Source organism: Chinchilla lanigera, unplaced genomic scaffold (genome assembly GCF_000276665.1).
Source record: "Chinchilla lanigera isolate Chin_1 unplaced genomic scaffold, ChiLan1.0 scaffold00174, whole genome shotgun sequence".
In the NCBI taxonomy this organism is placed as follows: domain Eukaryota; kingdom Metazoa; phylum Chordata; class Mammalia; order Rodentia; family Chinchillidae; genus Chinchilla; species Chinchilla lanigera.
Window position 1 is genome coordinate 162,797 of NW_004955575.1, and position 27,561 is coordinate 190,357.

At 43.7% G+C, this 27,561-nt stretch overlaps 1 protein-coding gene across 1 annotated transcript in view; it reads left to right on the forward strand.

Moving 5' to 3' along the window:
* The first annotated feature begins 849 nt into the window (after positions 1-849).
* Positions 850-27,561, forward strand: part of Ocln (occludin) — a 46,734-nt gene continuing 20,022 nt past the window's right edge. Inside the window, exons 1-4 of the mRNA XM_005413920.2 lie at positions 850-949; positions 11,920-12,039; positions 14,836-15,511; positions 19,368-19,529. Of these exons, the coding sequence (XP_005413977.1) occupies positions 11,990-12,039; positions 14,836-15,511; positions 19,368-19,529 (888 nt within the window). The 5' untranslated portion in view covers positions 850-949; positions 11,920-11,989. The remainder of the gene's footprint in view (positions 950-11,919; positions 12,040-14,835; positions 15,512-19,367; positions 19,530-27,561) is intronic.

Sequence of the window (27,561 nt, forward strand, 5' to 3'; positions counted from 1 at the left end):
GCGGGGCCGGCCGCCAGGGCGTGGACGCGGGTTTCGGTGGCGGTTTCGCCCGGGCCAGAGCCCGCGGGGAGGCGCGGAGCTTCCTCGGCGAGGCCGGGCCGCTTTCCTCGAGGGACGTGAGCGGCGCGGGCCACTTCTCCCGACGGGGGAGGCGCGGGGCTCGGAATCCGGGAACCCCGCGTTCAGCCCGGCTGGGGAGGGCTGCAGTGCGGCCCCGCGCGCCCCGATTCCGCCTGCCTCCACCCCGGGCGCCCCGGGAAGAGGGGGTGCCTGGATCGTCTCAGAAAAATTCTCTTTATTTATTCCGGGGGATTCAACCCAGGGCCTTCGCCCTGACCTACAGCCCCAGCCTCTTTATGTCGAGACAAGGTCTCTAGATCCCTGATGCCCAGGTGGGGTTCTCGGTGTGATCCTCCTGCCTCAGCCTCCTGTAGGGCTGCGTTTGCAGGCGTGCACCCCACATCCCGTCCGCTGAAATAGCGCTGGAGGTGTGGGTCCCACCGGCTGGTTTGAAGCCGCGTAGTGGGAGTTGTGTGGACCCGCGTCAGTGTAAGCCGGAGAGCGGAGAGTTTCTTTGGGGCGAGACTGGACTTCGAGGGACGCGGCTCCGGCCGCGGAGCCCCAGCCTTGACCGGAAGAAAGCGAGTTGGGAGCTGCGGGGCGCCGTCGGCCCCAGGCGGTGCCTGCTCCGAGCGCGGCCGCGGTCGCCGGCTCCCGAGACCCCCCAGCCGCAAGTGAGGGGACTGAGCCCCAGGCCCCGGCCCCGCCGGCGAGCCGCCCGGCAGGGAGTTAGCCACGCGCGGAGGCGCGAGCGCTTTCCAGGCTGCGTGGTGTGCGGCCCGCACGCGCACAGGTGCGCTCCCGGATCCCTGGAAAGGAGAAGCGCTTCTTCCCCCCACGGCCCTGCGGTTCTTGCAGTGGTTTGAAAACCAGTTGTTTCTCGGCGCAGGTGGGTGAGTCACACTGTACATCCACACATGTAGCAGCAGTTACTTTGCGCCACACGTGTTAATCTTGATTTTTTTTTCTCTAGTGTTTGAAAATAAGTGTTTTTAAATGGTGGAGCCACAGGACCAAAATAACATTTTTAGTCCTTGGTGGCACGTGCCTGCAATCTCAGCACTCTGGGGCGAAGGGAGGGGATAGCAAATTGGAGCCCGGCCGGGCAATTTGGTGATTTAGGGAGACCCTGTCTCAAAATTAAAAAAAAAAAAAAAATGAGGTGGGAGGGATGGGGATGTAGGTCAGTGTGGAAGCCCTGGGTTCAATCTTCATTACCGAAAACAAAAAACACTTACTCACTAGGTGCCTCCTTTTTTTTTTTTTTTTTTTTTGGAGACAAAGTTTCACTATGCAGTTCAGGCTGGCCTTGAGCTCGCTTTGTAGCCCAGGCTGGTCTCAAACTTACAATGATTCTCCTGCTTCAGCCTCCCAAATGGTGGAAGGTGCCTCCTTTGTTAGGGTTTGGAGAGGATAGCGAAATAGGTAGAACAGGTTCTGTGCTTTCCTGCAGCACAGGGACTGCTTAGGGAAATTAGGGGCTGTGCCTATTGTAGGTGAGGCGCTGTGGTTAGGGGCAGGTCCAGTTAAAAGTATTTGAAGGTGGATAAACAAACCAGAAACGGGCTGGCTTGAAGGCTGTTTCAGCCAATCACAGAAGGTATTTACAGATTTCTCTAACCCTGACTAGTCCCTATGGGCTGGTTTAAGTTTTCTGCATCATGCTTGATGTAATGGTAATTTTTTTTCCCCCTAGTACTGGTGATCGAACCCCAGGATGCTCTACCATGCACCCACGTCCCTATGTATTTTTTATTTTGAGGCGGTCTTGCTAAATTGCAGAGGCTGGCCTCAAACTTGTAATCCTCTTGTGTCAGTTTTTCAAAGAGCTGGGCACGAGCCACCATACCTGACTGTCTTAGGTTTTCTGTTTTCCTCTTTTTTTTTTTAAAAAAAGATAGTGTTGGAATTATTTTTCCTAATAATATCAACGTTACTTTTGGGCTTGGGAGAACTCAGTGGTAGAACTCTTGCTTAACATACAAGATAGTCTTAATGTTTCGAAGCACATAAATGATGCGTAATGCCTTTCCACTTTGTCAGGAACCTAAGTTTTCTTTAGTTGCACTTTAAGACTTAGTTGATTATTAAGTAGGCTGTTTTCATCCAAATTACTATTGGTAGAAGTGTTAAGGTAAAAAGACTGCACTGATGTGTTTTAACCCTCGGCTGTGACCTAGTGTTTCTGCTGGTGACAGTGGTGCCGGTCACCTCCGGACCTTGCCATTCTGATCTGGGGGTTGGGATTCTGCCTGAGGAACTCCCATCGGTTCCCATCCTGCTGTGTGTCCTTTCCTGTCTCCCTCAGAACGAAAGCACTTAGCTACTTCAGCCAGACAGACCTCGAAGAAGTGTATTTACTGGGTGTTAGTGAAGAACTGGAAGGCATTCACTGGTGGACTCAAATTCCAGCTCCAGTGCGCTCTGGTTTTTATTTATTTATTTATTTAGTTTTGGTCTGTTGGTTTTATTAATGAAGTTTGAAGAGACTGTTCCTTCAGGCTAGGAACTGGGTCTAGGAACTAGGGTAAGTGATGGTGAATACAGATGTCTTAGTGCTTGTGAAAGTGCTACTCCAGATGGGGTAGAAATGGTAGTGTAATAATAGTAATAATAATAATAATTTTTTGGTGAGGAAAATTTGCTCTGGAATTAGAGTTCAGAGTGATGGAGCAAGCAACCAGGCCATGTCTGAAGAGGTGACATTTGAGCTGAGAATTGAATTTGGGGACTTTCTAGATTGTTTTTTCTCCTCCAGTACTGGGGATTGCATGTGCTAGAGAAGCACTTTACCTCTGAACTAAATCACCAGCTCTAGGCAGAGTTTGGTTTGCTTAAAGGTCATTGAAGGCTGGGCATGGTAGCATGTGTCTGTAATCCTAGCGCTGTGGGAGACTGAGGCAGGAAGATCAAGAGTTGGAGCACAACCTGGGCAGTTAGCAACTTAGAGAGACCCTATCAAAATACTAGCAACTCAGCAAGACCATGTTTCCAAATAAAAAATGAAGGGCTGGGGATCTACCTCAGGGGGAAGGCCTTGTGGGGAGAGTTTGGGAGGGTTAGGGGAGTGTGTCACTTGGACACTTCAATAAAAATGTTGTTCCTCACAGAAATAGACCTAGTCCATTTCAAAATCTGCTTGATTTCACTTTTTTTTTTTTTTTTTACTTTATTATTATTATTTTTTGTTTTTTTGAGACGGGGTCTCGCTATGCAGTTCAGGATGGCCTTGAACTCACTTTGTAGCCTAACCTGGTCGCAAACTCTCAAGGATCCTCTTGACTCAGCCTCCCGGGGGCTAGGATTACAGGCGTGTGCCACCACGCCTAACCCTTTGATTTCACAATTATAGGGAAGTTGTTATGATGTGCCTGTTGTCTAAATCCAATCATTTAATGTCAGTTATGACTTAAACTTTTTAAAGGCAAATTGACTATTGCTATATGTGACCTAAAAGGAATAAGGAATAGAGTGCTATTAGCATACCTCTGTAATCCCAGCATTTAGGAGACAAGAGTTAGGAGGATTGCTGGGCTACATAGTGAGACCATCTGTCTTAGTTACTTTTCTCTTGTTGCTGGGACAAAATACTCAGTGCGCAAAATTAAGAAAGGAAAGGTTTATTTAGCTTACAGTTTTTGGAGGATTGAGTCCATACTTGGCTGGCTCCAGGGCAGAGTGGCACATGGCAGAGGGCAGCAGTTCATGGAAGCAGAACACAGCAAAGCAACAAGGGCAAAAGTGGGGAATGGCAGCAGGCAGCCTCTTGCCTTCCCTTGCATTGTGAACAGGCTACCCCCACCCAGGGGTCATGTAGCACTCATATAATCTCTTTTTTTTTTGGTCTGGTATCAGGAATCGAACTCACAACCTCACACTTGCCAGGCAGGCGCTGTGCCACTGAGCTAAATCCCCAGCCTGCACTCATATAATCTCCATGCCCTCCTCTTCCACAGGCTCAGGATCTATACAAAGTAAGCACCCTGGCTCCCTGCTGAGTCACTTAGCCAAACCTCTAGACTCCCCAAGTTGACACAATGTATCAGCCATAACACCCTCTCAAAAAACAAAAAGGGGGGGGGGCTGGGGATTTAGCTCAGTGGCACAGGCCTGCCTGGCAAGCAGGAGGTCATGAGTTTGATTCCTGGTAAGGGAAGAAAAACAAACAGAAATAAACCAAAAATCAAAAAACAAAAACAAAAAAACTGTAATGAAGTTTATTTATTCCAGTGCTGTGATCTTCCTGCCTCAGCTTCCCAAGTGCTGAGATTACAGGCATATGCCACCATGCCTGGCAGGGCAAAGCATTTTAGGACTTTTTTTTTTACATGTCAGCTTAGCTTTTTATAAAATTTATTTAAAAAAATTTTTTTTCAGGGTAGGGCAAGGTCTTACTACCCAGTTCAAGCTTTGAACTCACTGTTTAGCTCAGGCTGGCCTTGAACTCACAGCAACCTTCCTGCCTCAGTTTCCGGAGTGCTGGGATTACAGATGTGTGCCACCACGCCTGGCGCCTTAGTTTTTATTAAGATGGCTTTTGGCCAGTAAACATTCTCAGGGAGAGAATGTTATTGTATGTTAACATTAGCAGGAGGTATGGGTTTTCAGTTGAATATTTGCAGCAGGGATCTGCTGGTTCTCTTTCGCTCTTTTGTCCCTGTCACCCTTCTGACACATTTGTAAAGGTGATCTAAATCCAGTGGCCTTTCTACTCATCTTTTTTATATTATTAAATTCGGATTTAAAAAATTTTTTTAAAAAGTTTCTGTCCGTGTTTGCAGTGCACGGTGTTTGCCTTCCTCAGGTGGAGTTGGTGCTTGCAGCCCTCGACTCAGTCTCCTCAGGCAGCATGGGTCCAGCCTTGTTTTACCAGCTTTGTTGTGCCGGGCCTGGGACCCTCATCCTCTAGCTGCTGGCTGCAGAGCAGTCACAGACTTGTCCTTCAAAGAGACCTTGAAGTCTCTTGGTCTAGTCTCTAAAAAATAACAAATGACTTAGGTTTTTGTGTGAGTGGCATGAGCTCAAATGGTTATTTGTTATTCTTGTGGGGAGGGTGGAATAAGGGCGGAGGTGGGACTTCCTAACTTTGAAATGAAATCTGACCCTGTGGGTTTGTGTTGTTTTTGGTTTTGTTTTAACCATTTCTAGGACTACAACTGCCCTTCTAAGGTCAAATTCAAAAGGCCAGCCAGTGTGGTAGGGTATGCCTATAAGTTTATCACCGTGGGAGGCTGAGGCAGGAGGATCACAAGTTCAAGTCCATCCCTGGCGATTTAAGGACTTAATAAAGACAAAAATAAAAAATAAAATCTCAAAATAAAAAAAATAAGGGGCTGGGGTTGTAACTCAGTGCCAAGGCACCTGAGTTCTGTCAGGCCAAACATTTCCTGTTTTTCTAATCATTTGTTTTAAGGCCTGGTGTTTTTAGATCCTTCACAATCCTTAGGCACCCTCCTACCTACTTTAGAACATGATGAACAGATTTCAGGTTTTATTTCTTGTACAAAATTCCTAGATCTGAGCAGTTTTTCTGTGAATGCTTGTTAGCTTTTGGTTTTGTTTTGTTTTTTGAGATAAGAGTCTTGCTGTGTAGTTCAGGCTGTCCTGGACTATGTAGCCCAGGCTGGCCTCAATCTTGAAGTGATCCCCCTGCTTTAGCCTCCCGAGTGCTGGGATTACAGGTATGTTCCACCACACCTGGCGACACTTGTTAGCTTTTGTTGAAGTTCTTACCCGGAAAATACTATTTATTTTTTGGAAATGCCACTTTTAAAAGTGACTGAAAATGAAAATCAACTGGGCGTGGTGGCGCACAACCTGCAAGGAGGATCGCTGTGAGTTTGAGGCCAGCCCGGCTACACAGTGAGGCCCTGTCTCTAAAGAAGAAAGCATCAGCAGGCGAAGTGGCATGTACCTATAACCCCAGCACTCTGGGAGGGTGAGGCAGGAAGATTGAAAGTTCAAGTCCTACCTGGTGAATTTAGAGAAACTCGGCACCAAAATAAAGAATTTAAAGAGTTGGCGATTTGGCCCTGTGCTAAGGCTTTTCTCTAGTACAAAAAAAAAATCTTATTAAGGTGAGGTTCCTTTGTCCTATACTTACTGCATGCTTTTCTTTAAATTGGGTTTGTTTGTTTGTTTATTTAGTTATTTAGCTTTGGGCCTGGGGATCAAACTCAGGGCCCTAACACAGAGCTTACAGTGACCTATTTATGTGCCAAATACCAAAGTACCTAAGCACCTACATTTCTTACCTTAGGGCTAACCATCTTCCTCTTCTGCCCAAGGTCAGGATTATTCCCGTGGCAGACCGGGTAGATCCACTGAGGCCTGGAGAAGGTGAGAAACTGGCTCCAGGTTGCTGCTAGGGAAAGGACACTGTTGAAACTGCTAGGTCGGTTTCACCTCTGCCCTTCCCAGAGATTGTGCTCAGCGGTAGCCAGTCCCAGTCAGTTGTCCTTTCCATGGATTGGTCAGCTCCAAATCCGGAGAGGGTTATGTAGCCCACCTTGTGACGGCTGGCGGCCTCCCTGCTGGTGGGCAGAACCAGCCTATTTTTGGTGTAATGAGGTGCTGTTACTTGGTCCCTTGGGAATCTGCCTGACTCCCAAGCTTGTGCCCTAGATTCCCGGGATTCTTCTGAGCCTCCCTCAGCTACCAGTGTGTTTACCTTCTCCAGAAGAGAAACAAAGGCGTGGCATGACTTGTTCTTAATGAGCTTTCTAACAGTGTTTCACAATTTAAAATCTCTCTTGTTAGAGGAGACAGGCCAAATGAATGCTGCATCCAGAAAATACCCCTTTGGAAAGAGGTTTTGTTTGAACTTTGACAACTTTAGCCCAAATCTGGGTTGATTTAGAGTTTTCAGAAACTATCACTGACCCTGAAGTAGTTGTTGGGGACTAGTTGTGAATGATTGAGCATATAGAGAGGGTAAGAGTCTTTTAAGGTCAGTATTTGTCATTATGACATTTAGCTTTAAAAGCAGGGTACCACATTTAATAGTACTTCAGTTTTTCTTTTTTATTTGTTTGTTTTTCGTACCGGAATCAAACTCAGGACCTTGTGCTTGTCCGGTAGGCGCTTGTACCACTGAGCTATATTCCAGCCCCAGTTTTTCTTAAATTAAGTTTTTCTTAATGTTCCTTTTCCAAACATCAGTTATAAAGACCCTTAATCTGGACTTTTGTCTTTTAAAACAGTCCCATAACATTTTGACCCATATTTCTCATTTATGTGTGTTTGTGTTTCACGATTAGAATATAAAAAAATCGACAGGTGTTAATTACAAGATTCTGTACACTTAGGATTTGTGTACTTTTCTGTATGCTGTACTTTATTAAAGTGGTTTTAAAAAATTAAGGTAGAAGCAACCCATTTGGGATCCCTCCTGTCTCTCAGGAGCTGTTCCTAGTCTCCATTCTCCATTCCTTTTCTCCAATAAATTTTCCTACTCTTGAAAAAAAAATTAAGGTATTGCAGATGTTTTCCCTCACTGTATTTGGAAAGTTGTATAACTTCTGTTGATGTTACTAACATTCAGTATATTTCTATTTTTGAAGTTTTATCTAATGTATACTTGGGCAGGGTTTATTCTGAGAGATAGGGATTTGAATCTACTCCAGGATGTGGAAAAAAGTTGCCTGTGTGTGTGTGTGTGGTGGGGAGATAGCCTTGCTTTGTAGTTCAGGCTGGCCTTGAACTATGTAGAACAGGCTGGCTTTGAGCTCACAGTGATCTTCCTGCATTAGCCTCTCGAGTGGTGGGATTAGAGGCATTCACTGCCAAACCAGACATGTTCTTTTTTTTAATTTTAATTTTTTGGACACATTACTAAAGAACAAAGTTTAGGAGTTTGAGTTGATTTACTATTCTTAACATTTTCATGTATATTTGCACAGATTTTATTTAAAAAGGAGAGACTTTAAAATACTCAAATTATAGCTGTTTCTCAACTGTCATTTGAGAGTAGCGCCTTACAAAGTTAACTTGATACTTTTCCATTACCTTCAGCCTGAAAGCACAAGAGACTACAGGCAGAAATATCCACGATCCAGTCTGACTCATGTAACCGTTCAAATATTTGCACATCTACCATGTACCTGGCATTGTTTTAATCAGTGAACATTGTTTTAAAATATCTTAAGTCATTGTTTTAAATTTTTATTTATTTATTTATTTAATTTTTTTTGTGGGGGACAAGGTCTTGCTGTGTAATTCACGCTGGCCCTGAACTTATTTATGTAGCCCAGGCTGGCCTCCAACTCACGGCAGTCTTCCTGCCTTAGCTTCGCAAGTGCTGGGATTGTAGGCATGTGCTACCACACCTGGCTTAAAATATTGTTTCAATCAGTGCTTCCAGGGAGTTTACCAGCTAGTGTGTCTCAGAGCACCCTTCTTCTTTCATTAGTTTCCTGGAAAGAATGACTGCAGCTTTGCTGTCCTGGTAGGAAAGGTGTGAAGTGCTGAAGCTGGTGTAGTACCTTGCGATGGTCCCAGTGCTGGCTTTTCTAGAGCAAGTCTTGAGCCTTTTGGTTTGGGAACTGTGCGTTTACTATATCCGTGAGCCTGGCCAACCTTTCTCCAGGAGAATGCTTAGTGCTCTGTGGACCTCCGCAAATGGAGTCCACGCTCCCTGACACAGCTGGCTCCCCACATGAAGACTAGTTTGTCCCAGATGGTAGTTGCCTTCAAAAGCTTTAAAAGCTGAGCAGGGTGTGGTGCATACGTCTGTCATCTCAGCACTCCTGAAGCAGGAGGATGGCTGATGGTGGGGAGTTCCAGGCCAGCCTGAAGGACACTGCAAGATCCTGTCTCAGAAGGGAAGAAAAGAGCCACAGTCATGGAAAGCACAAGATCCGGGCTCAAGTTCACCTCAGTGGCACACTGCCCTCCCTCTGACTTTGAGCGTATTCACAGCTCTTTCTGAGCCTCTCTGTAAGCGAAAAGTAGCAGCTATTCAGGGTCGTCTGAGGGTGAAGTGACAATTTTTGTAAAGTACCTGGCACATGGATAGGTATCCAGTGTGTGTTAGGTTTTTCCCCTCACCCAGCTCCTAAGATAAGCCTTCATCACCTCCTCTGCATTTGCTGCTGCTCGTCTCAGGAGCTCCTTTTCTCTCTGTCCTTTTTGTCCTTATTTTTACCTCCCCTACAGAGAATCATGAGCTGCTTCCTATTTCCTCCTGAATGAGGTAAGAAATGCCCACCAGACTTTCAAACCCCTTTGTGGATGCCCAGCCTGGTGGCACTCAGGAGGCTGAGGCAGGAAGATTGCCAGGAGTTTGAGGCCAGCCTGGGTTACATAGCAAGATCTGTCTCAAAAGAAGAAAACAACAAAGTTCTCTTTGTCCTTACCCTATCCTTAGCGCTATATCTTCTCACCATAGCCTTATTTGAGAGATTAGTCCTTCCAGTTTGTACCCTCTGCCCCATCATAACCAGCCACGTGCATGTTGGCATCAAGCCAGCCAGAATTCCCATGCGCTCTTAGGACCCCGGCTCCAGCCTCCTCCTCAGAGTCTTCCCCATGCTGCACTGGAGCACGTATCGCAGCCCCGAGTAAGCCTGACGAGTCACCGAAGCTTGTGACCTGCACAGCTGCATCCATTCTCCACTTCCACAGGCTCCTCCGCATGGTTAGGCACTTAATAACTACTTGTTGATTGAGTGAAGTTGCCTTTCAGAAGTCAAGGGATTGGTGTTCTGAGGGGTTTTAGAACATTGTCATTTTACGTTTCTCTTAGGAAAGGACTCTTTAATGAGTTCAGTGTTTTTCCCCTTTACTAAGAATTGTGTTCAGTTTTGAAGACTTGGAGAAGATGGGAAAATGTTTACAGGACCATCATCTATATACTTCAGAATCACTTTTGTTTTTCTGGCTTCTTGAGATAGGTTTTTGTTATGTAGTACAGGCTGGCTTCAAACTCACAGTGATCCTCCTGCGTTAGCCTCCCAAGTGCTAGGATTATAGGAATGGGCCACCACTCCTGGCTCTGTAATCATTTTTAATAATAAGGACTCACTTTAAAATCAATTAATTATGCTTTATATAACACAGGACAGTCAGTATGTGCTAGACCCTGATACACATGCATTTTTTTTTTTTTTGGTCCCAGGAGTTGAACCCAGAGTCTCCTGCATGCTAGGCAAGTGCCCTACCACTGAGTAAATCTCCAGTCCTTTTTGAAGTATTTTTATTTTGAGACAGTCTCACTAAATTGCCTGGAATGGCCTCAAAATTGAAATCCTCCTCCCTTTGCTTCTCAAGTAGCTGAGATTACAGGTGTGTACCAGCCACTATGCCTGGCTTATATATGTAATTGCACTTACATTTTCATTTTATATAAAAGTTTAAAAGTAATGGAGAAAAACAAAACAAAAAAATCAAAGAAATGTGGAATAATTTGCTTTTCAGAAGTTTTTTTACGCATCTTTGTTCTTTGAAGTGACTAAATATTTTTCTTTTTTTTGACTAAATATTTTCCATATATGCTATAAAATGAAAGATTTTGAAATTTTTATTACTATAACTTAGAATTTCAGGTTTTAAATATACTTCCGTCAGTGTTTGAGAGATTTGCATTACCTCAGTGACTTGATATTTTCAATGTAAGATGCTACCAAATAACGCAAGGGTAAGAAATCCAAAGTGCAAGACCAGTGCATTTTATTATTATTATTATTTTGCAACAGGGCTCCCCGAGTGCTGGATTATAGGCATGAGCCACCACACCCAGATTTTCCATATTCTATTACATTAAAGCCCGCTGGTCTTACCAGCTAATACTCCAGAGGCTGAAGCAGGAGGATCATTGTGAGTTGTAGGCCAACCTGGGCTGCATAGTGAGACCCTATCTCAAAAAGCAAGAAAAGACTGGGTGTGGTGGTACATGCCAGTAATCCCAGTACTCGGGAGGCTGTGGCAGGAGGGTTATTGTGAGTTCTAGACCAACCTAAGCTAGAGGGAGGAAGCCTGGGCTATATAATGAGTCCAGGCCAGCCTGAACTGCATGGGGAGACCCTGCCTCAAAAAAAGGCAAGAAAAACAAAACAAACTAAATAAATATCTATCTATCTATTTATATGAAAAAAACCACTTGTTCAGTTTGGGGTTTCATATTGCAACTAATCTTTTAAAAACTACAATTGAAGCTTTGCTGTGATAATAAAGCTGAATGTCCCCAATAGTCTGAAGTCTATTCAAATATCCCTCCCCTTTCCAAAGACATTATCCGTGTGAAGCTGAATGTTCTCTATCTACTTCATCTATGCAGACTGAATACAGAAACGATGTGAGGATCCAGCTGTCTTCTGTAGAGTCAGACATTACAGAGATGTAAAAAGCTTTAAATGCTTCCATTCTTATATTTTTATTTTAGAAAATGTAATTATTTCTCATAAATAGTGTTCTTGCTAACATGTAATGGGTTCCATTATTTTATTTTTTATTTTATTTTATAGTTTGTTGTTGTTTTGAGACGGGGTCTTGCTATGTGGTTCAGACTGGCTTTGAACTCACTATGTAGCCCAGCCTGGTCTTGAACTCACAGCAATCCTACTGCCTCAGCCTCTTGAGTTCTGGGACAGGCATGTACAATACCCAGTGGATTCATTATTATTTTAAATGAATAGTATGGGTGTGCAAAGTAAGGTGCTTTGTGCTATGAGGACTGTGAGGCCAAATGATTCCTGTGTTTTTTCTGTGCTCGAGGAACTAATGTCTAGCAGGTAAAAATGTTAGCGGAGAAGGGAAGAGCAGCGGCTGGAGTGAGCAGTTACTGGCAAGTGTGTAGTTACTTAGTGATCAGGACGGCTCTGAGCTCAGTAGTAATGCCACTGCCCTTCTTTTGTTGCTTAGATTAGCTTTTCCTGGGAGCTACCAGACATTGCTCATCCTAAAGATCAGGTGATCAGTGACAGACACCACCATGTCATCAAGGCCTTTTGAAAGTCCACCTCCCTATAGACCTGATGAATTGTAAGTAAATTTTTATTTTCTTTTTTGATAAGGTGTATTATATGTAAAAAATGTGTACATTTGAAACTCATCTGTTACTGTCAGTCTATGCGCCTGTAAATTTGAACTATACCAAAGACTGTCTGGTAAAAAGTGAATTTCCCCGTTACTTTTAGTTAGGGAGAGGCAACTTCTGTCTCCTGTTTCTCATGTTTGCCTCAAGAGACTGTCCAGTTGTATTAATTGTATGAACTGTATGTTCCTTTTTGTTTTTCACACATGGTGTGAATCTTCAATACTTATACCCTTTTTAGATCTCTGTTGGTGACATACTGTCACATATTAAAATGTCAGCTTTATTGAGATGTAATCCACAGGCCATGCAATTTACTCATTTAGAATATATAGCCCACTGACTTTGTTTTTGGCCATATACATATATATATGTGTATATACATATATATTTATGTATATACATATATATGTATATACATAAATGTGTAATAAGTGGCCTTTTGGAACTGGTTTCTTCACTTAGGAAAACGTTTTCCATATTGTCAACTTTAAAAGTGATTACTGCCTTGTGTAAACAAGCAAAATTGAGGGTACTTGGGGATGTATCAGTGAATTCTTAAATTTGATACTTGTTATCAAGCATTGACGTGGGATTTCTTCTTTTAAGTAGTTTGTAGCTTTAACTCAAGTAACTGTCAGGATTGAATACAGGAAAAAACAAATTTAGTTTCTCCTGTGATATTCTTACAACACGGTTGCTAGAGAATGGTTCTGTGACCTCTGGTCACCAAAAACGCATGGAGATTTCTCCTCACTGGCGGTGGAGCCCTCAGTCCTGATGCTGTGCCTAGGGGCAGTGCGGGTCACGGGTGGAGGGTGCGTCCTGTAGCACTGTCCTCCACTTTTGAATACCAGTTTGCAAGCACAGGCTTTGGCCTTTACCTTGACTGCGTGGCTATGAATTGGGGTTCCTATAACCACTTTGTTGGAATTAAGTGGCTAGAGCAGCTCATAGAACCAAAGGAGCCGCTTACAGTATTTACATTTACCAGTGAATGCCAGATAAAGGAGGCACAGGTGAGGTATGGAGGAGAGGCGTGGTGCTGCCATCCCCTCAGGGTGAGTTGCTCTCCAGGGAGCTCCACCTGCTAAGCTGTCTGGAAGTTCTGTGAACCCAGTGCTTTTGGGGTTTTGTAGGAGCTTCATTGTACGGGAATAACTGATTAAATCACTGGCCATTGGTGATCAACTTAACATTTGGCCTCCGTCAGCTCCCTGAATATTAGGGAGGAGTCATGACTGCACTTAACTGACCAGCCCCATCCTGAAGGCTCCAGCGCATAGACATACAAAAAGTTGTGTAGCACTTTGAAAAATCCCAGGGTTTTAGTTGTGCGTCCGGTTACAGGAACTAAGACCAAATATATATTTTGTTTCCTCTTGTGGCTTGTCTTCCAGTTATGTCACCTCCTCAGTTACTTCCTGAACATGATAGGGACACAGTTGTTTATGACAGTGTGGTTCTTAAAATATGTTGAAGAGGTCAGGATTAGCTCACTGGTAGAGAATTGGCCTATATGTGCAGACCCTGGAATTGATCCCCAGGACCACAGGGTGGGAGTGGGGGGAGCTGGAGAATATTATAATTTAGTTGTGCTCCATTAACTTAACATCTGTATGTTGCCTTTGTAAAAAAAAAAAAAGGGGGGGGGTGAATTACAATGCATATGTGGAAAAGGACACAGAACATATTGTGAGAGAATTGATGAATTCAAAGCAAACACCCATATAGTCATTTCTCAGGTCACAAAACAATAGAACCCCTAGCCTGCCATCATGATGTACACCTGTAATCCCAGCACTCTGAGAGGCTGGGGCAGGAAAATCGCAAATCTGAACTAGGCAATTTTGGAAGACCCTGTCTCAAAGTAATAAATAAAAGGGGTTGGAGGTGCAGCCTAGTGCAAAGGCTCTGGGTTCAATTCAATCCCTGTATGGGGTCGGGGGAAGACCTCAAAGTGCTTTTTTTCTTGGTATGTTACTCCCTGGACAGATAAAACTGTGCAGTGAGATTATCCTGGTCTTTTGTTATCACCATTTCCTGGTAGATTGCCCAGTACAAGTCATCCTGGCAATTGCAGTAAACAGATGTCACAAGGATAAATTAATGAAGGTCCTTTCTTCAGTAGGAGGCTGCCAGGAGTTGTGCATGACCCTGGAGGCCAGTTGTAGGTTATATCCAAATGCACCTACCTTGTGCCACAAAAGCTAATAGGTTGATACCATTGGTCTCATCTGTCTTCATCCTCAACTGATACAGTGTGCATATTTTGAAGGGTTTTTTTCTTGTGCTGGGGATTGAACCCTGGCCGTTGTACTTGCTAGGCAAGCGCTTGGCCACTGTGCTGCATACTCAACCCCATTACCAGAGTTTTACCCTTTTCCGGTTATCTAATATGGAGCAGATTTTGAGAACTTGTGCTTCATAGTACACTAGACCAGTCATTCTCAAGATACATTTCCAAGAAGAGCAGTATCTGCATTAGCTGGAAACATCTTCTGCCTCAGACCTACAGAGCCTACACTTCTAGGGACTGATAATCTAATCTACCTGTTAACAAGCTCTTCGGGTGATTCCAGTGCAGATTTTTTTACTGTTCAGTGCCTGAATACCTTTACTGACCAGCAGGCAGTAATAATAGTTGTGTTATGGCTTGTGTGAATGATTACAATGACTTTACATGTTCCTTCTGTTTACCACTTAAAAGTGCTAACTTAAAGTTGTTTTTATGTGCATTTCAGCAAACCAAATCATTATGCACCAAGCAATGACATATATGGTGGAGAAATGCATGTTCGACCGATGCTGTCTCAGCCAGCATATTCTTTTTACCCAGAAGATGAAATCCTTCACTTCTACAAATGGACCTCTCCCCCAGGGGTGATTCGGATTCTGTCTATGCTCATTATTGTAATGTGCATTGCTATATTTGCCTGTGTTGCCTCCACACTCGCCTGGGACAGAGCCTATGGGACTGGCCTTCTCGGAAGTGGCATGGGCTACCCTTACGGAGGAAGTGGCTTTGGTAGCTATGGCTATGGCTACGGTTATGGCTACGGTTATGGCTATGGAGCAGGCTACACCGATCCAAGAGCGGCCAAGGGCTTCCTGTTGGCCATGGCTGCCTTTTGTTTCATTGCTTCATTGGTGATATTTGTTACCAGCGTTATAAGATCTGAACTGTCCAGAACAAGGAGATATTACTTGACTGTAATAATCCTGAGCGCCATCCTGGGCATCATGGTGTTTATTGCCACGATCGTCTATATAATGGGCGTCAATCCCACTGCCCAGGCATCTGGATCTATGTATGGCTCACAGATATACACCCTTTGTAGCCAGTTTTATGGACCTGCAGTTAGTAGTCTCTACGTGGACCAGTATTTGTACCACTACTGTGTGGTGGATCCCCAGGAGGTATGAGTAGTGTTTAGTTTTTTATTTCCTCTCCCTCTCCTTGGGTCAGATGCTGTCAGCTTGAGATATGTAACACAGTGACTCTAGGAATTTGAAGATACTGATACCATAACCAAAAAAAAAACCTAAAAAATCTGATGCCAAGAGTCCATTTCTAATTATATTAGAATCTCAGGGAGGGGACTGTGTATCACTATTAAGATATGATTAAAATACTGTACAATTCCACCCATTCAAAGAGCAGTTCAGGTTTGTCATATATTCACACAGTTGTGCAAACATCACAATCATTTGTAGAACTTGGCCATTTTCCTAACCTTCCCTAGGCAACCACTAATCCTACCTCTCTGGATTTGCCTCTTTGAGTATTTTATTATAATCTCAATATGTAGTCTTTTATGATTGGCTGCTTTCACTTACCACAATGCTTTTAAAGTTTATCTATTTTGGGGGGGGAGGGGGAGGTTTGAAACAGGGTCTCGCTGTCCAGTTCAGGCAGGCCTTGGGCTCACTTCATAACCCAGGCTGGCCTCAAACTCACAAAGATCTCTTGCCTCAGGCTCCCAAGTGCTGGGATTACAGGCTGTGCCACAGGGCCCAACTATCTGTTTTAGCTTGTAGGAATCCTTTACTTCTTTTTATAGTTATCTTCCAATGAATGTATATGTTATATTTTATTGACTGATCAGTTGCTGAACATTGGAGCTGATTCTGTATGGCTATTAGAAATAATGTAATGGTCACTGCTGTACATACAAATTGTTGTGAACATTGGTGTTCAAGTTTTCTTTTGGGAGGGCAGTATTGGGGATTGAACTGAGGACTTGTGTGCATTGAGCTACATCCCCAGCCCTATTTTTTGAGACAAGGCCTTGCTAAGTTACTGTACCTTGCTCTGATTAATGTTTTGAAGAACTGCCAGACTTTTCTAAAGAGATTGCACATTTAAAATACCAGCAGAAAGGTATGTGAGTTCCAGTATCTGTATTTCTCACCAGCACTTGTTACTGTCAGTTGTCTGGTTCTACCTGTGCTAAGGGGTGTCCCGTAGTACTTCATTGTGTTTTTTTTTACAAATGTTTTAGGTTACATGAAGTTTCATTTACCTCATTTTTCTTCTGTTGCTTGTGCTTTGGGGTTATATCTGAGAATGCTTTACCTAATTTAAGGGCACAAAGATTTCTGTTTCTTTTTTTTTTTTTTTGAGACGAGTCTCACTATGTAGTCCACGTTGGTCTTTTTTTTTTTTTTCCAGGTTGGTTTTGAACTCATTGTGTAGTCCAACCTGGCGCTGAATTTGTGGCGATCCTCCTGCCTTAGCCTACTGAGTGTTGAGACCACAGCTGTGTACTACCATGCTTGGCTTCTATGTTTTTACTAAGAGTTGCATAATTTTAACTCTTACAGGTTAGGCCTCTGACTGGCCTCAGTTTCCTATGGAACTGAGGATTAAACTCAGCTCTGTAGTGAGCTACATCCTCAGCAGTTTTGTTTGTTTTGTTTTGTTTGAGACAAAGCCTTGTGGAGTTGCCTGTGGTGGGCTTGAACTTGCAGTGCTTCTGCCTCAGCCTCCTGGAGTGCCATCACACTTGGCTTTTTTTTTTTTTTTTTGGAGACAAGGTCTTGCTGTGTAGTTCAGGCTGGCCTTGAACTTGTGGCAATGCACCTGCCTCAGCCTCCTGAGTGCTGGGATCATAGGTGTGTGCCACCATGCTCTGTCCAACTCTTCTGAGGTAGGGTCTTGCTTTGTGGTCCATGCTGGCTTCTACCTTGAGATCCTCCTGCCTCAGCCTTCCAGGTGCTGCAACAGCAGGTGTGTGTTACCACACTTGACTTCTGATCCATTGAGTTAATTTTTTGGTAGTGATGTAATGGAGTCCAAAATTCTTTGCATGTGACTATGAAGTTGTCATAGTTTTTGCTGAAAGGACTATTTCTCCATTAAACATTCTTTATGGCATTGTCAAAATGCACACTGTAATCCTAGGGCTTGTGAGGCTGTGGTAGGAGAGTGTAAATTTGACGTCAGCCTGCGGGCTACATAATGAGTTCAGGTGTGACCTGGATTGTGTCGCAGCTTGTCTCAAAACAAAACTCCGTGTGGGCTGGGGATATAACTCACAGTAACAGGGCTTGCCTGGTGTGTACCAGGCCCTGAGTTTGATTCTTTAGCACCCCCAACTCTTTTTTAAAAGACCGACCATAACTGTGAGCATTTATTTCTGGACTGCCAATTGATTCCATTAATCTGTTTCTATCTTTATGCACACGATCTTGATTACTAACTTTGTAGTAAGTTGTTTTTTGTTTGTTTGTGGGGTTATTTATTTATTTATTTATTTATTTTTGGTACTGGGGTTTGAACTCAGGACCTTACGCTTGCCAGGCAGGCGCTTGTGCCGCTGAGCTATATCCTCGGTCCTGTAGTAAGTTTTAGCATCATGAAATGGTAGGGTGGTTTGGTTAGACTTTTGGTTCCTTGTATTTCCATATGAATTTTTGGGGCCAGTTTATCAATTTCTGCAAAAAAAAAAAACCCCAAGTTTTGAAGAGTTGCAGTGACTCTAGACTAATTTGGGGGCATATTGACATCTTTACAAGTTTTCCATTCTGTGACAATACGATGTTCTCTCCATTTGTGTAGGTCTTTTCCATTTTCTTTCAGAAGTGTTTTGTAGTTTTCAGTGTCTGAATTCTTAAAAGCTCTCCAGGGATTCAGATGTGCAGGTAAGGTTGAGAACTTTGCCTTTAGCAACCATGAGTCATTAATTACCCTAACACCTGAAAGTTTCTCGGTTAGTAATCTCTCTCTCTCTTTTGACTCAGGAATTCACATTCTTTTGCCTGACTGAGTCAGTCTTTTGGGGTTAGACTTTCTCCAGTAACTGTGTTTGTTTTGATGACTGCTTTCACTGCAGGTGGACCTTTCAGAATGCTTGTTGTTGCCTTTCAGACATTTCTGTGGTAAATAGGGACTGAGAATTGGTACTTCTATCTTACCACACCCTTATTCCTCCTAATCCTCTGGCTCCTCGAAACCTACATTCTTTGAGAAAGGGTGTCACTGTAGAGAGCTAGAAGGAGAGCTCCCTGTTACCGTGAGTAAATATCCAGGCCTACCTGATTCCTGTCTCAACCTGAGGACCCTCCCAGGCCAGTGTACACCTGATACACTTAGCAGGCACTGCAAGTACCAGCCACAGTTGTGAGTTTCCTTGTCATAAGCCCTACCTTATAGAAGACGGAAAACAGAAGCCTGTGGACCAAAGGAGTTATTTATCCATTGGTTATAATTTACAGCCTAGTTAGATTCATGCCTTCATCATTTATGGTAAGACAGATCCTGTGTGGACAGAATTTTATACTGGATGTGAGAAGGTTTGCCAAGCATGTATTGTGAACAAGATTATAGGCATGCTTGGGTATTTAAAGGTAATTCTGAGATTAGCACTTTTCAAGTCCTTTGGAAGGATGCTGTTGAGTGACCCTACTGGCCATTTCATCTGTTCATAAGAATACGGCCCCTGCATGAACTAGCTTAAGAAAGTTTTCTGCTGCTATAAAATGGAGTGATGATAGTACTTAGCTTTAAGCATATTCTAAGGGTTGAGTCAAGTATTGTGTCTATGTCTGTGTACATACACGTGCACGTGTATGTGCTCTGCTAGCCTTAGCCCAGTTGGTATAGGTTAGGTTTTATGGTATGTTTAATATGCAACTATGTAATTCAGTTACATATCACGTAAACCACAGATACCCAGTGGCTCCTTAGGTAAGGATTTTAACTTGTAGAGGGTAAGATTGCAGTGAAGTAAGCAATTAAAATTAATTGTGCCAATGTCTTTAATCTTTTTAGGCTATTGCCATTGTGCTGGGGTTCCTAATTATGGTGGCTTTTGCTTTAATGATTTTCTTTGCTGTGAAAACACGAAGAAAGATGGACCGATATGATAAATCTAATATTTTGTGGGACAAAGAACGCATTTATGATGAGCAGCCCCCCAATGTTGAAGAGTGGGTAAGTGTTAAAAAAACCTTGTCTTTCCTGAAATTCCTAGGTTCCTGTACCTCAGTTGTTGCTTTATTACTTTGTGCTTAAAACTAGTGACTATACGTTGCAAAGTTGTTGTGGCTTTTATAATGAATTTTTTTTTAGTCTTTTTTTTTGAGACAGGGTTTCGCTATGCCATTCAGGCTGGCCTTGAGCTAATTTTGTAGCCCAGGCTGGTGGCTGGTCTTGAACTCTCAACAATCTTCCTGCCTCCGCCTCCTGAATAGTGGGATTACAGGAATGTGTCACCATGCCCAGCTAGGTTTCCTTTTTTAAAAGAGTGGACCTGGGCCGTGAAAAGAAAGACTTCTAAGGAAATCATGCAGAAAGAGGTTGAGAAGCCAGGCATGGTGGCACACACGCACTCGGGAGGCAGAGGCAGGAGGACCGTTGCAAGTTCGAGGCCAGCCTCGGCTACAAAGTGAGCTCAAGGCCAGCCTGAACCGCAGAGTTGAGACCCTGTCTCAAAAAGACCAAAAAAAAGAAAGAGGTTGAACTTGGCAGAATAAAACAACTACTTTCTCCCACCTTCTTTGATTTTTCTGCTTATCGTCTTTGAAGAAACACTGTTGTCCAGGGTGGTGTGCTCGCTGGCGGGGTGCTTAGGAATGAGAGTGATTGGCAGCCTTTTAACTTTGTTCCTTGGATGACACCATGGCAAACCACAGTGACTAATCCTGCACTCCCAGTTACCTGCAAAGTACTTTAGTGAGGCGGAGAGAGTGATTAGAGCAATTTTTGCTTTGATTTCAGTATATAGTGTTAACCTCTCCAAGCTTCCTCTGTGCTGTTGTGATTTACTGAAAAGCCCCAGGGAGTCCCTCCGAAAATACCTTCCAAATGAGTGCTACTGAATGGCCATCAGAGATGTTCAGAGTGGAACTTAGTTTCTGTTAGGGTGCTGTTAGAAGCAGCCTTACAAACTGCCATCACAGGTTTCTTTGACCAGACTGGTTTCTTGCCATGAAGGTCAGCTGAGTACTGGACACTGGTTCCAGAGTAGGTTTGTTCTGGCCACTGGGAGTGGGGTGTGGGGTATGGGGTGGCCTTGGGGGAAAGCTGCCAGTCAGGTATAAAAGAAAGATACTTTTTAGCTTTGTAGAGCATCCTAAAGGGCTGATTTGTTAGGAAGTCTAGAAACCTAGATGAAATTATATAAGAAATAACCTCCGACCTCCGAAACCCAAAGCTGTCTTAGGGAAGCAAGAATGGGCTGGGAATGGGAGCATAACCACTTGAGAGGCTGAGGCAGGAAGATCACAAGTTTTAGGCCAGCACGAGCAACTTGAATGAGACCTGTCTCAAAATAAAATAATGAAAAAGGAATGGAGATGTAGTTCAGTGGTAGATTGCTTGCTCAGTGAGAGCAAGACACTGGGTTCAATCTCCAGTATCTCCACCCAAGAAAAGCGAGAAAGGGCTAAGTTTTTGCCACCAAAACAATGGTTATAGTGTCCCTGCCGTCTGTCGAACCCTCCTTCTTTGTTGCCCGTATGGCAGCGATGGTGAACCTTTTAGAGCTTTCAGCGATGACAAAGAGCAGGCTGTTGCACGCGTGCCAAAGGTTCGCCACCGAGTGTGAGGTGTGGGGGAGTGTTTGCTTTCTTGCTTTGGCTCCAGGCAAGGCCACCTGTGAATGGGGCAGGACAGTCCACTGTGAACTATGCAGTCAGAGTTTCTGGGTGTGCCTTTTTCGTTGGTTGCTGCATTTGTTTACTTAAGGTTTCGACAGCTTTTTAAGAAGTCAACTCAAGGGCAGCCAGTGGCAGTGATAATAGCATTCCAAGTGAACTTCAGCCTCTCGCCTGATTTTACTGTCATAGAGGTTTAATCGGTGATTTGACAAAAGTTGGCCGTCCAGTCCGTGGTAACTACGAGGTGATGGTAATGTTGAAGCCGAAGGGACTAATTGACCTTTTTCTACTGGTGCTGAGGGTGATCCCAGAGCTTGACTTTTGAGGAAGAATGTTAAACATCGTAAAGGAAACAATTCTATAGTACTCCATAAATATGCATAATTTTTATTTTTTACATATCAGGTAAAAAGTTAATTTTTTCAGAAGGCACTGTGTCTGTTGAACTTCCTTTCTGAATCCCTGTCAACTTCCTGGGGCATGGCTTGTTTCACTTGTTTCACATGGATTCCATTGCACCGCTCTAGTGATAAGCATTTTCATTGTGTGAAACTTAAAGAATCATCTGTTGAAGATCAGATATATGACTTTTTCCCCAACTGTTTATGTGATTCTTAACCACACTGCAAATTCGTTTTTTGTTGTTGTTGTTGTTGTTTATGGTACTACGGATTGAACCCAGGGATACTTTCCTATTGAGCTACACCCCTAGCCCTACTTTTTTTATTTTTTATTTTGCAACAGAGTCTCACTAACTTGCTTAGGCGGGGCTGAAGAGTCTGTAATCCTGCTGCCTTAGTCTCCTGACTACCTAGGATTATAGGCCCTCTCAATGTGCCTGGCTAAATTCCTCATTTTTTCCCTTTCCCTCAGTTTCTTAAGAAAAGTTGATTTGAGGGCCAGGGAGATAGCTCAGTGGCACAGCGCCCCCCTGGCAAGTGCAAACTCCTGAGTTTGATTCTTGGCACCCAAAAGTAATTTTTTTTGGGGGGGGGGTTCTTTTTGAGACAGGGTCTCACTTCAGGCAGGCCTTGAGCTCACTTTGTAGCCCAGGCTGACCTCAAACTTGCAATGATCCTCCTGTGTCAGCCTTCCAAGTGCTGGGATTACAGGTGTGCGCTACCACGCCCAGCAAAAAAAGGTAATTTGAAAGAAGTGATTTTAAGATTTTTTTTGAGGCAGGGTTTTTGCTGTGAGGTTCAGGCTGGTCTTGAACTCTTGGCAATCTCCTGCTTTAGCCTCCCAAGTGCTGGGGTTACAGGCCTGTGCCACCACACCTGGCTTGATTTGGAGATGGTTTAGCCACAGGTTTTGCTTTTCTTCTGTTCTTTCCTGATCTGCTCAAGTGTATGTTGCTGAACTCAGTACCACATTCCTATTGTTTCCTCAACTGATCTCAGCCCCAAATGTGGCCTGTTCCCCTTCCCTTCCTCATATGGGCCTTCCTCTGCCCTGGGGCTGCTGTGGGGCAGATGTGACCCTACATCCATGCCAGACATTGGGGCCATCACAGACTTTTCTTCCTTTGGGTCATTAGAAAGTTAGTATCATCTAAAAAATCTAGAGTTGACTTCTTGTGCTGGGTAAAAGTTAAAGTTTGGGTTCTAGGCATGCTTGAGGCCCTTAGTTCAGTCTGCCCCAATTCTGGGGGGAAAAAATTTGGGTTTTACTAACGTGAATTAAGAAAACAGACACCCCAGGTAGTCAATAATGGTTGAGGGAAAATGAAACTTACTGCAGTTACAAGTAGCTACTCAATATTAATTTACTCTCTCCCTAAAATTTAGGGTAGGCTAGAAATTTATTATATTATCATATAAAATCTCACTGCCTTTCTTGGATTTTTAACTTTTTTTAAATGAGCTCACGGCAGTCCTGCATGGGCCTCCCAAGTGCTGGGACTATAGGCACGTGCCATCCCGCCTGGCTCACTAAGCAAATTTACCTGCTACTTACATTTGAAATCGCCTGATGATATAGTATGTCTGTTTTCATTTGGATCATACATTCTTGCTGGGGCTTTTCACATTATGAATATTAATATTTTGTCTTGCGTGTTAGTAAATTTTTCCTCGGGTTGTTGTGGTCTCTTACCTTTGTCTACAGTGTTGCTCTCACCTTTTTAAACCATTAGATTGAAGTATGATTGACAGTGTTCTCACTTTCTGGTCTTAGATTTGGCCTTATTTCCTTGTTTTCCATATTACTTTGTTGTTCCTAGGATGTCTTATCCAGGTACCCTTCAAGGTTTAAACGGTACTCTTCTATAGTTTGTAGCTATGTAGTCCAGGGAAAACTCTTAACTTGAAATCTCATTGCCTCAGCCTCCTGAGTGTTGGGACAGGCATGTGCCACTGCATCCCTCATAAGAATATTTTTTGGGAAGCACTCTACGAGTGAGCTATGTCCTTGGCCAATTTCCTGTTGATGGGGCTTCTGGGTTATTAAGAATAGCATTGCCAAGAACACTTTGCTACACTTGTGAGAGTTTCTCTTGGGTATGTACCTAAGAGTGCAACTCCTACATTGTGAATGTATGTCTTATAATGCCAAATTATCTTCCATGGTTTACCAATCTTATCTTGCCAGCAACTTTTGGTATTGTTAGACTTTATAATGTTTGCCAGTAGAACATGAAGTGTGTCACTGTTGTCTTGGTTTCTGTTTTTCTGAGAATGTCATGTCCTAATGTATTTTCTCTTCTACTTTTTGGCAATGGCTGAAGTGGCAGAACTCAACCAGCTTGTCTGCTCTCTTTGTAATATTGAGGATTGAGCCCAAGGAGCTCCAAGCTCTATGATCAGTCCTTTTAAAAATATATATTATTTTTTACTGGGAAAGGAATTCAGGGGTGTCTTACCACTGAGCTGTACCCCAGCCCTTTTTCTGTTTTATTTTCCGATAGACAGGGTTCAGTCTGCCCTGAACTACTAATCCTCCTGCCCCAGCCTCTTGAATAGTTGAGTTATAGGCATGTGCCACCATGCCAGGCCAGTTTCTCTCTTCTCTTGCTCTTTTTTTTTTCTGTCTTTTTGAGACAAGGTCTTGCTGTGCATTTCAGGCTTGCCTTGAGCTCACTTTGTAGCCCAGGTTGGTTTCGAATTTGTAATGATCCTCTTGCTTCAGCCTCCTGGGTGCTGGGATTACAGATGTGCTCCACCACACCTGGCTGTGTTATCTTGATCCTTGTAAGAGTTTTGATGGGTAAAGGTCAGCATTTATGGGACATAATTCTGAGGTACCAGAGCACTGTTTCTCATAAATGACTAACTATTGTAGATATGACAGGCTAAGGTGCCCTCCCTTGCTCAACTGGAAATAGATGAGTTACTTCCCTTTCTGTTGTCTTGTAATTAGAGGTGCTTTTAATGCTGAGAGTCAAGTAATCCATCCTTGTGACAAGAGTAAAACCCTAAACTGGGCTCAGTGAGCCAGCTGTAGTCCAGACTGTTTGGCTAGAACAAAAGGCTTGCTTGAGGTCAGGAGTTCAAGGCCAACATGGACAACATAGTGAAACCTCATCAAAAGAAAAAAAGGGCATCTGTGTGGTTATAGTGCTGCACTCCTGTAATCCCAGCACTCTGGAGGAGGCTGAGGCAGGAGGATTACTTTGAGTTTGATACCCCCCTGAGCTGCATAGTGAGTTGAAGGTCAGCTTGAATTACACAGCTAGACCTTGTCTCTAGGAGAAAAAAGAGGCATAGAAGCTGTTATGATTTGTGTCTGTGTGTCCCCCCAAAGCCTAATGTGGCCATGGGGCAGGCTTTTAGAGTTTGAATGATTATGGGTGTGAGAGCTACACCCGCCCTGGGGTGGATAGTTTGCATATGTAAGGGAGACGAAGAAGCTGCTTGCGGCCACTCCTCCCTTGTGTGCTTGCTGCTTTTGCTGTGTTCTGCCGCCATGAGCTGTAGCCCTCTTGACATGTGCCATTGTGCCTTGTAACCTGCCAAGTATGGACTGAAACCTCCACAAACTGTAAGCAAAATAAACCTTTCCTTCCTTAATTTTGGGCGTCAGGTATTTTGTCCCAGCCACGAGAGAAAAGTAACCAAGACAGAAGCCCTCAGCCATTGTTCATAGTGAATGAACTTCCTCGCTACTGCCCTGGGTTACTTTGCTACACACAGCCCAGAATACCCTGCCTGTTGAGTTTGGGCATCAGTGTAGGCAAAAAATACTCTTCCTTGCAGGTTTCATTTCTCACATGGACCAGCGGGACTGTTCCGGCGTCCCTGTCTTTGTGCTTGACATGTAATGTTGACCAGTCTACTTCTCATAGAAGCAATGTATTGGAGAGTAGGAATACCAGGAGATTTGGTTGGAGAGTGCCAGATACTGTGATAGCCAATTCCAGTACTCACTGGAAAGCAGCTTTATGGCTTTGGACTTTAGTTGCCTTGTCTATAAAATGAAGCTGTATTGTTTTGTTGATCTGAGATTCATCTGAGAAATTGAATGAGACTGGTAAAGGTATGGTTATCTATCTCTCAGGGATATTGAAAGGAAAACAGCAGAACAGAATTCTGATAGTGCATAAATGAGCATTCTCCTAGTTATAGGAGGCAACATAAATTTACTTACATAAAAGGATGCATTTATTTGCAAGATTTTCGGTATACTCTTGAAATCCTAGAAAGAGGTGAAACAGCTTAACCTTAGAGACTGAGGCAGGAGGTTTACTTTGAGTTCGATACCAGCCTGAGCTGCATAGTGAGTTGAAGGTTAGCCTGAACACAGCTAGACCTTGTCTCTAGGAGAAAAAAGAGGCACTGCTAAAATCAGGGACTTACAGGTCCTCGGGACTTGCCTCCTCACCTCTATTTTTCTACCTGGGTAGGCTTTGTTTTCTCTCTAGGAACATAGGCAGGGTGGCCAATGCTTCCATTATTTTTTTTATCTTTTCATTATTTTGGCTAATGCTTACTCTTTTTTTTTGGTCTCAAACTCACAGTGATCCTCCTGCCTCAGTCTCCTGAGTGCTGGGATTACAGGCATGCGCCACCACGCCCAGTTTGGCTAATGCTTCTAAGCTCAGCTCTGAGCAGGTATAATGGTCTCAGGCTCAGCTGTCTACAGACATGAGAGCTCTTGCAGTTTTCATATCAGTGCTTCATCTAAAATTGGCCTAGGAAGGGACCTTGTCTGACAAGCGTAGGGCAGGTGACATCTTACTCTAACCTGATGGGGCAGAGGCAGGGCCCCCTGTGCGTAGTATGGCCCGTGGCATCCTTAGAGTTTCTGTGTGGCATGAGGAGACCACTTCTAGAGAAAGATGCTGTGTAGACCGTCTGTGTGGTGGAATGAGTTTCTGAACAGTTGCTTTTTTTTTCTTTTTTGAGACAGGGTCTTACTATGTTATTCAGGCTGACCTTGAACTTGCATATGTAGCCGAGGCTGGCCTCAAACTCACAGTGATCCTGCCTCAGCCTTCTGAGTGCTGAGATTACAGGTGTGAGCCACCACACTCGGCTTATGAGCAGTTTCAAGTATGTCTGCTGGCTTCCTCCATTGAGGTTACCTTATTACTAGATTCCATTCTGCTTTCTCACAGAGTCTAAGGAGTTGACCAGTGCCAGAGGTGGACTCTTTAGCCATGGGTGCCAGAACTGAGTCGATCCGAATGAGTAATTCATGTTAATCTTTCTGTTTGGATCCATATATCCCATCTGGATTTTTAGAAAGTTATAAATATGTGGAAATATATGTGCTTACTTTCTGTAGAATAAATATTATACCTGCAGCCTGGCTCTGGGAAAGCATACACCTGTGTAGTGACTATTAAGAGAAGATTGTGTGCTTGAGATTTGTTTTTATTGGTTAGTAACAGAAAATCAAGAACTGCAGTTTCAGATGCTCTTGGTTTTGTTTTGGTAAAGTGAAAAGAAGAGTCTGCTTGGGGTAGTGGTGTGGGCCTGTAATCCCAGCCGCTCAGGAGGCTGACATAGAATTGCAAGTTCGAGGCCAGTCTCAAGAAATCAAAAGGGCTGCGTGTGGTTCAGTGATAGACTGGTAGAGTGCCCAGGGTTTGACCCCCAGGACCACAGGGTAAATAAACACACACACACACACACACACACACACACACACACGGAAAACCCTAGAGATGGGGCAGGGTCCCTGGTATGCAGCCTGGCCCTCAGTTATTTGTGGTCAACCTAGCACAATTTTTGGTATCTGATTCTGAGAAAGGTTTTAACTTTGCCCCAGTGCATCTTTATCTGTTCTTTGATACATTACTTTTTGTAAATGGTAAAAGAAAAGCTCCATTCACAGATACACTGATGCTGTAACAATTAAAGGGCATGCTAAGATGAGTGTGGTGTTGGCACATGTCTGTACTTCTGTCTAGCACAATTGGAGCC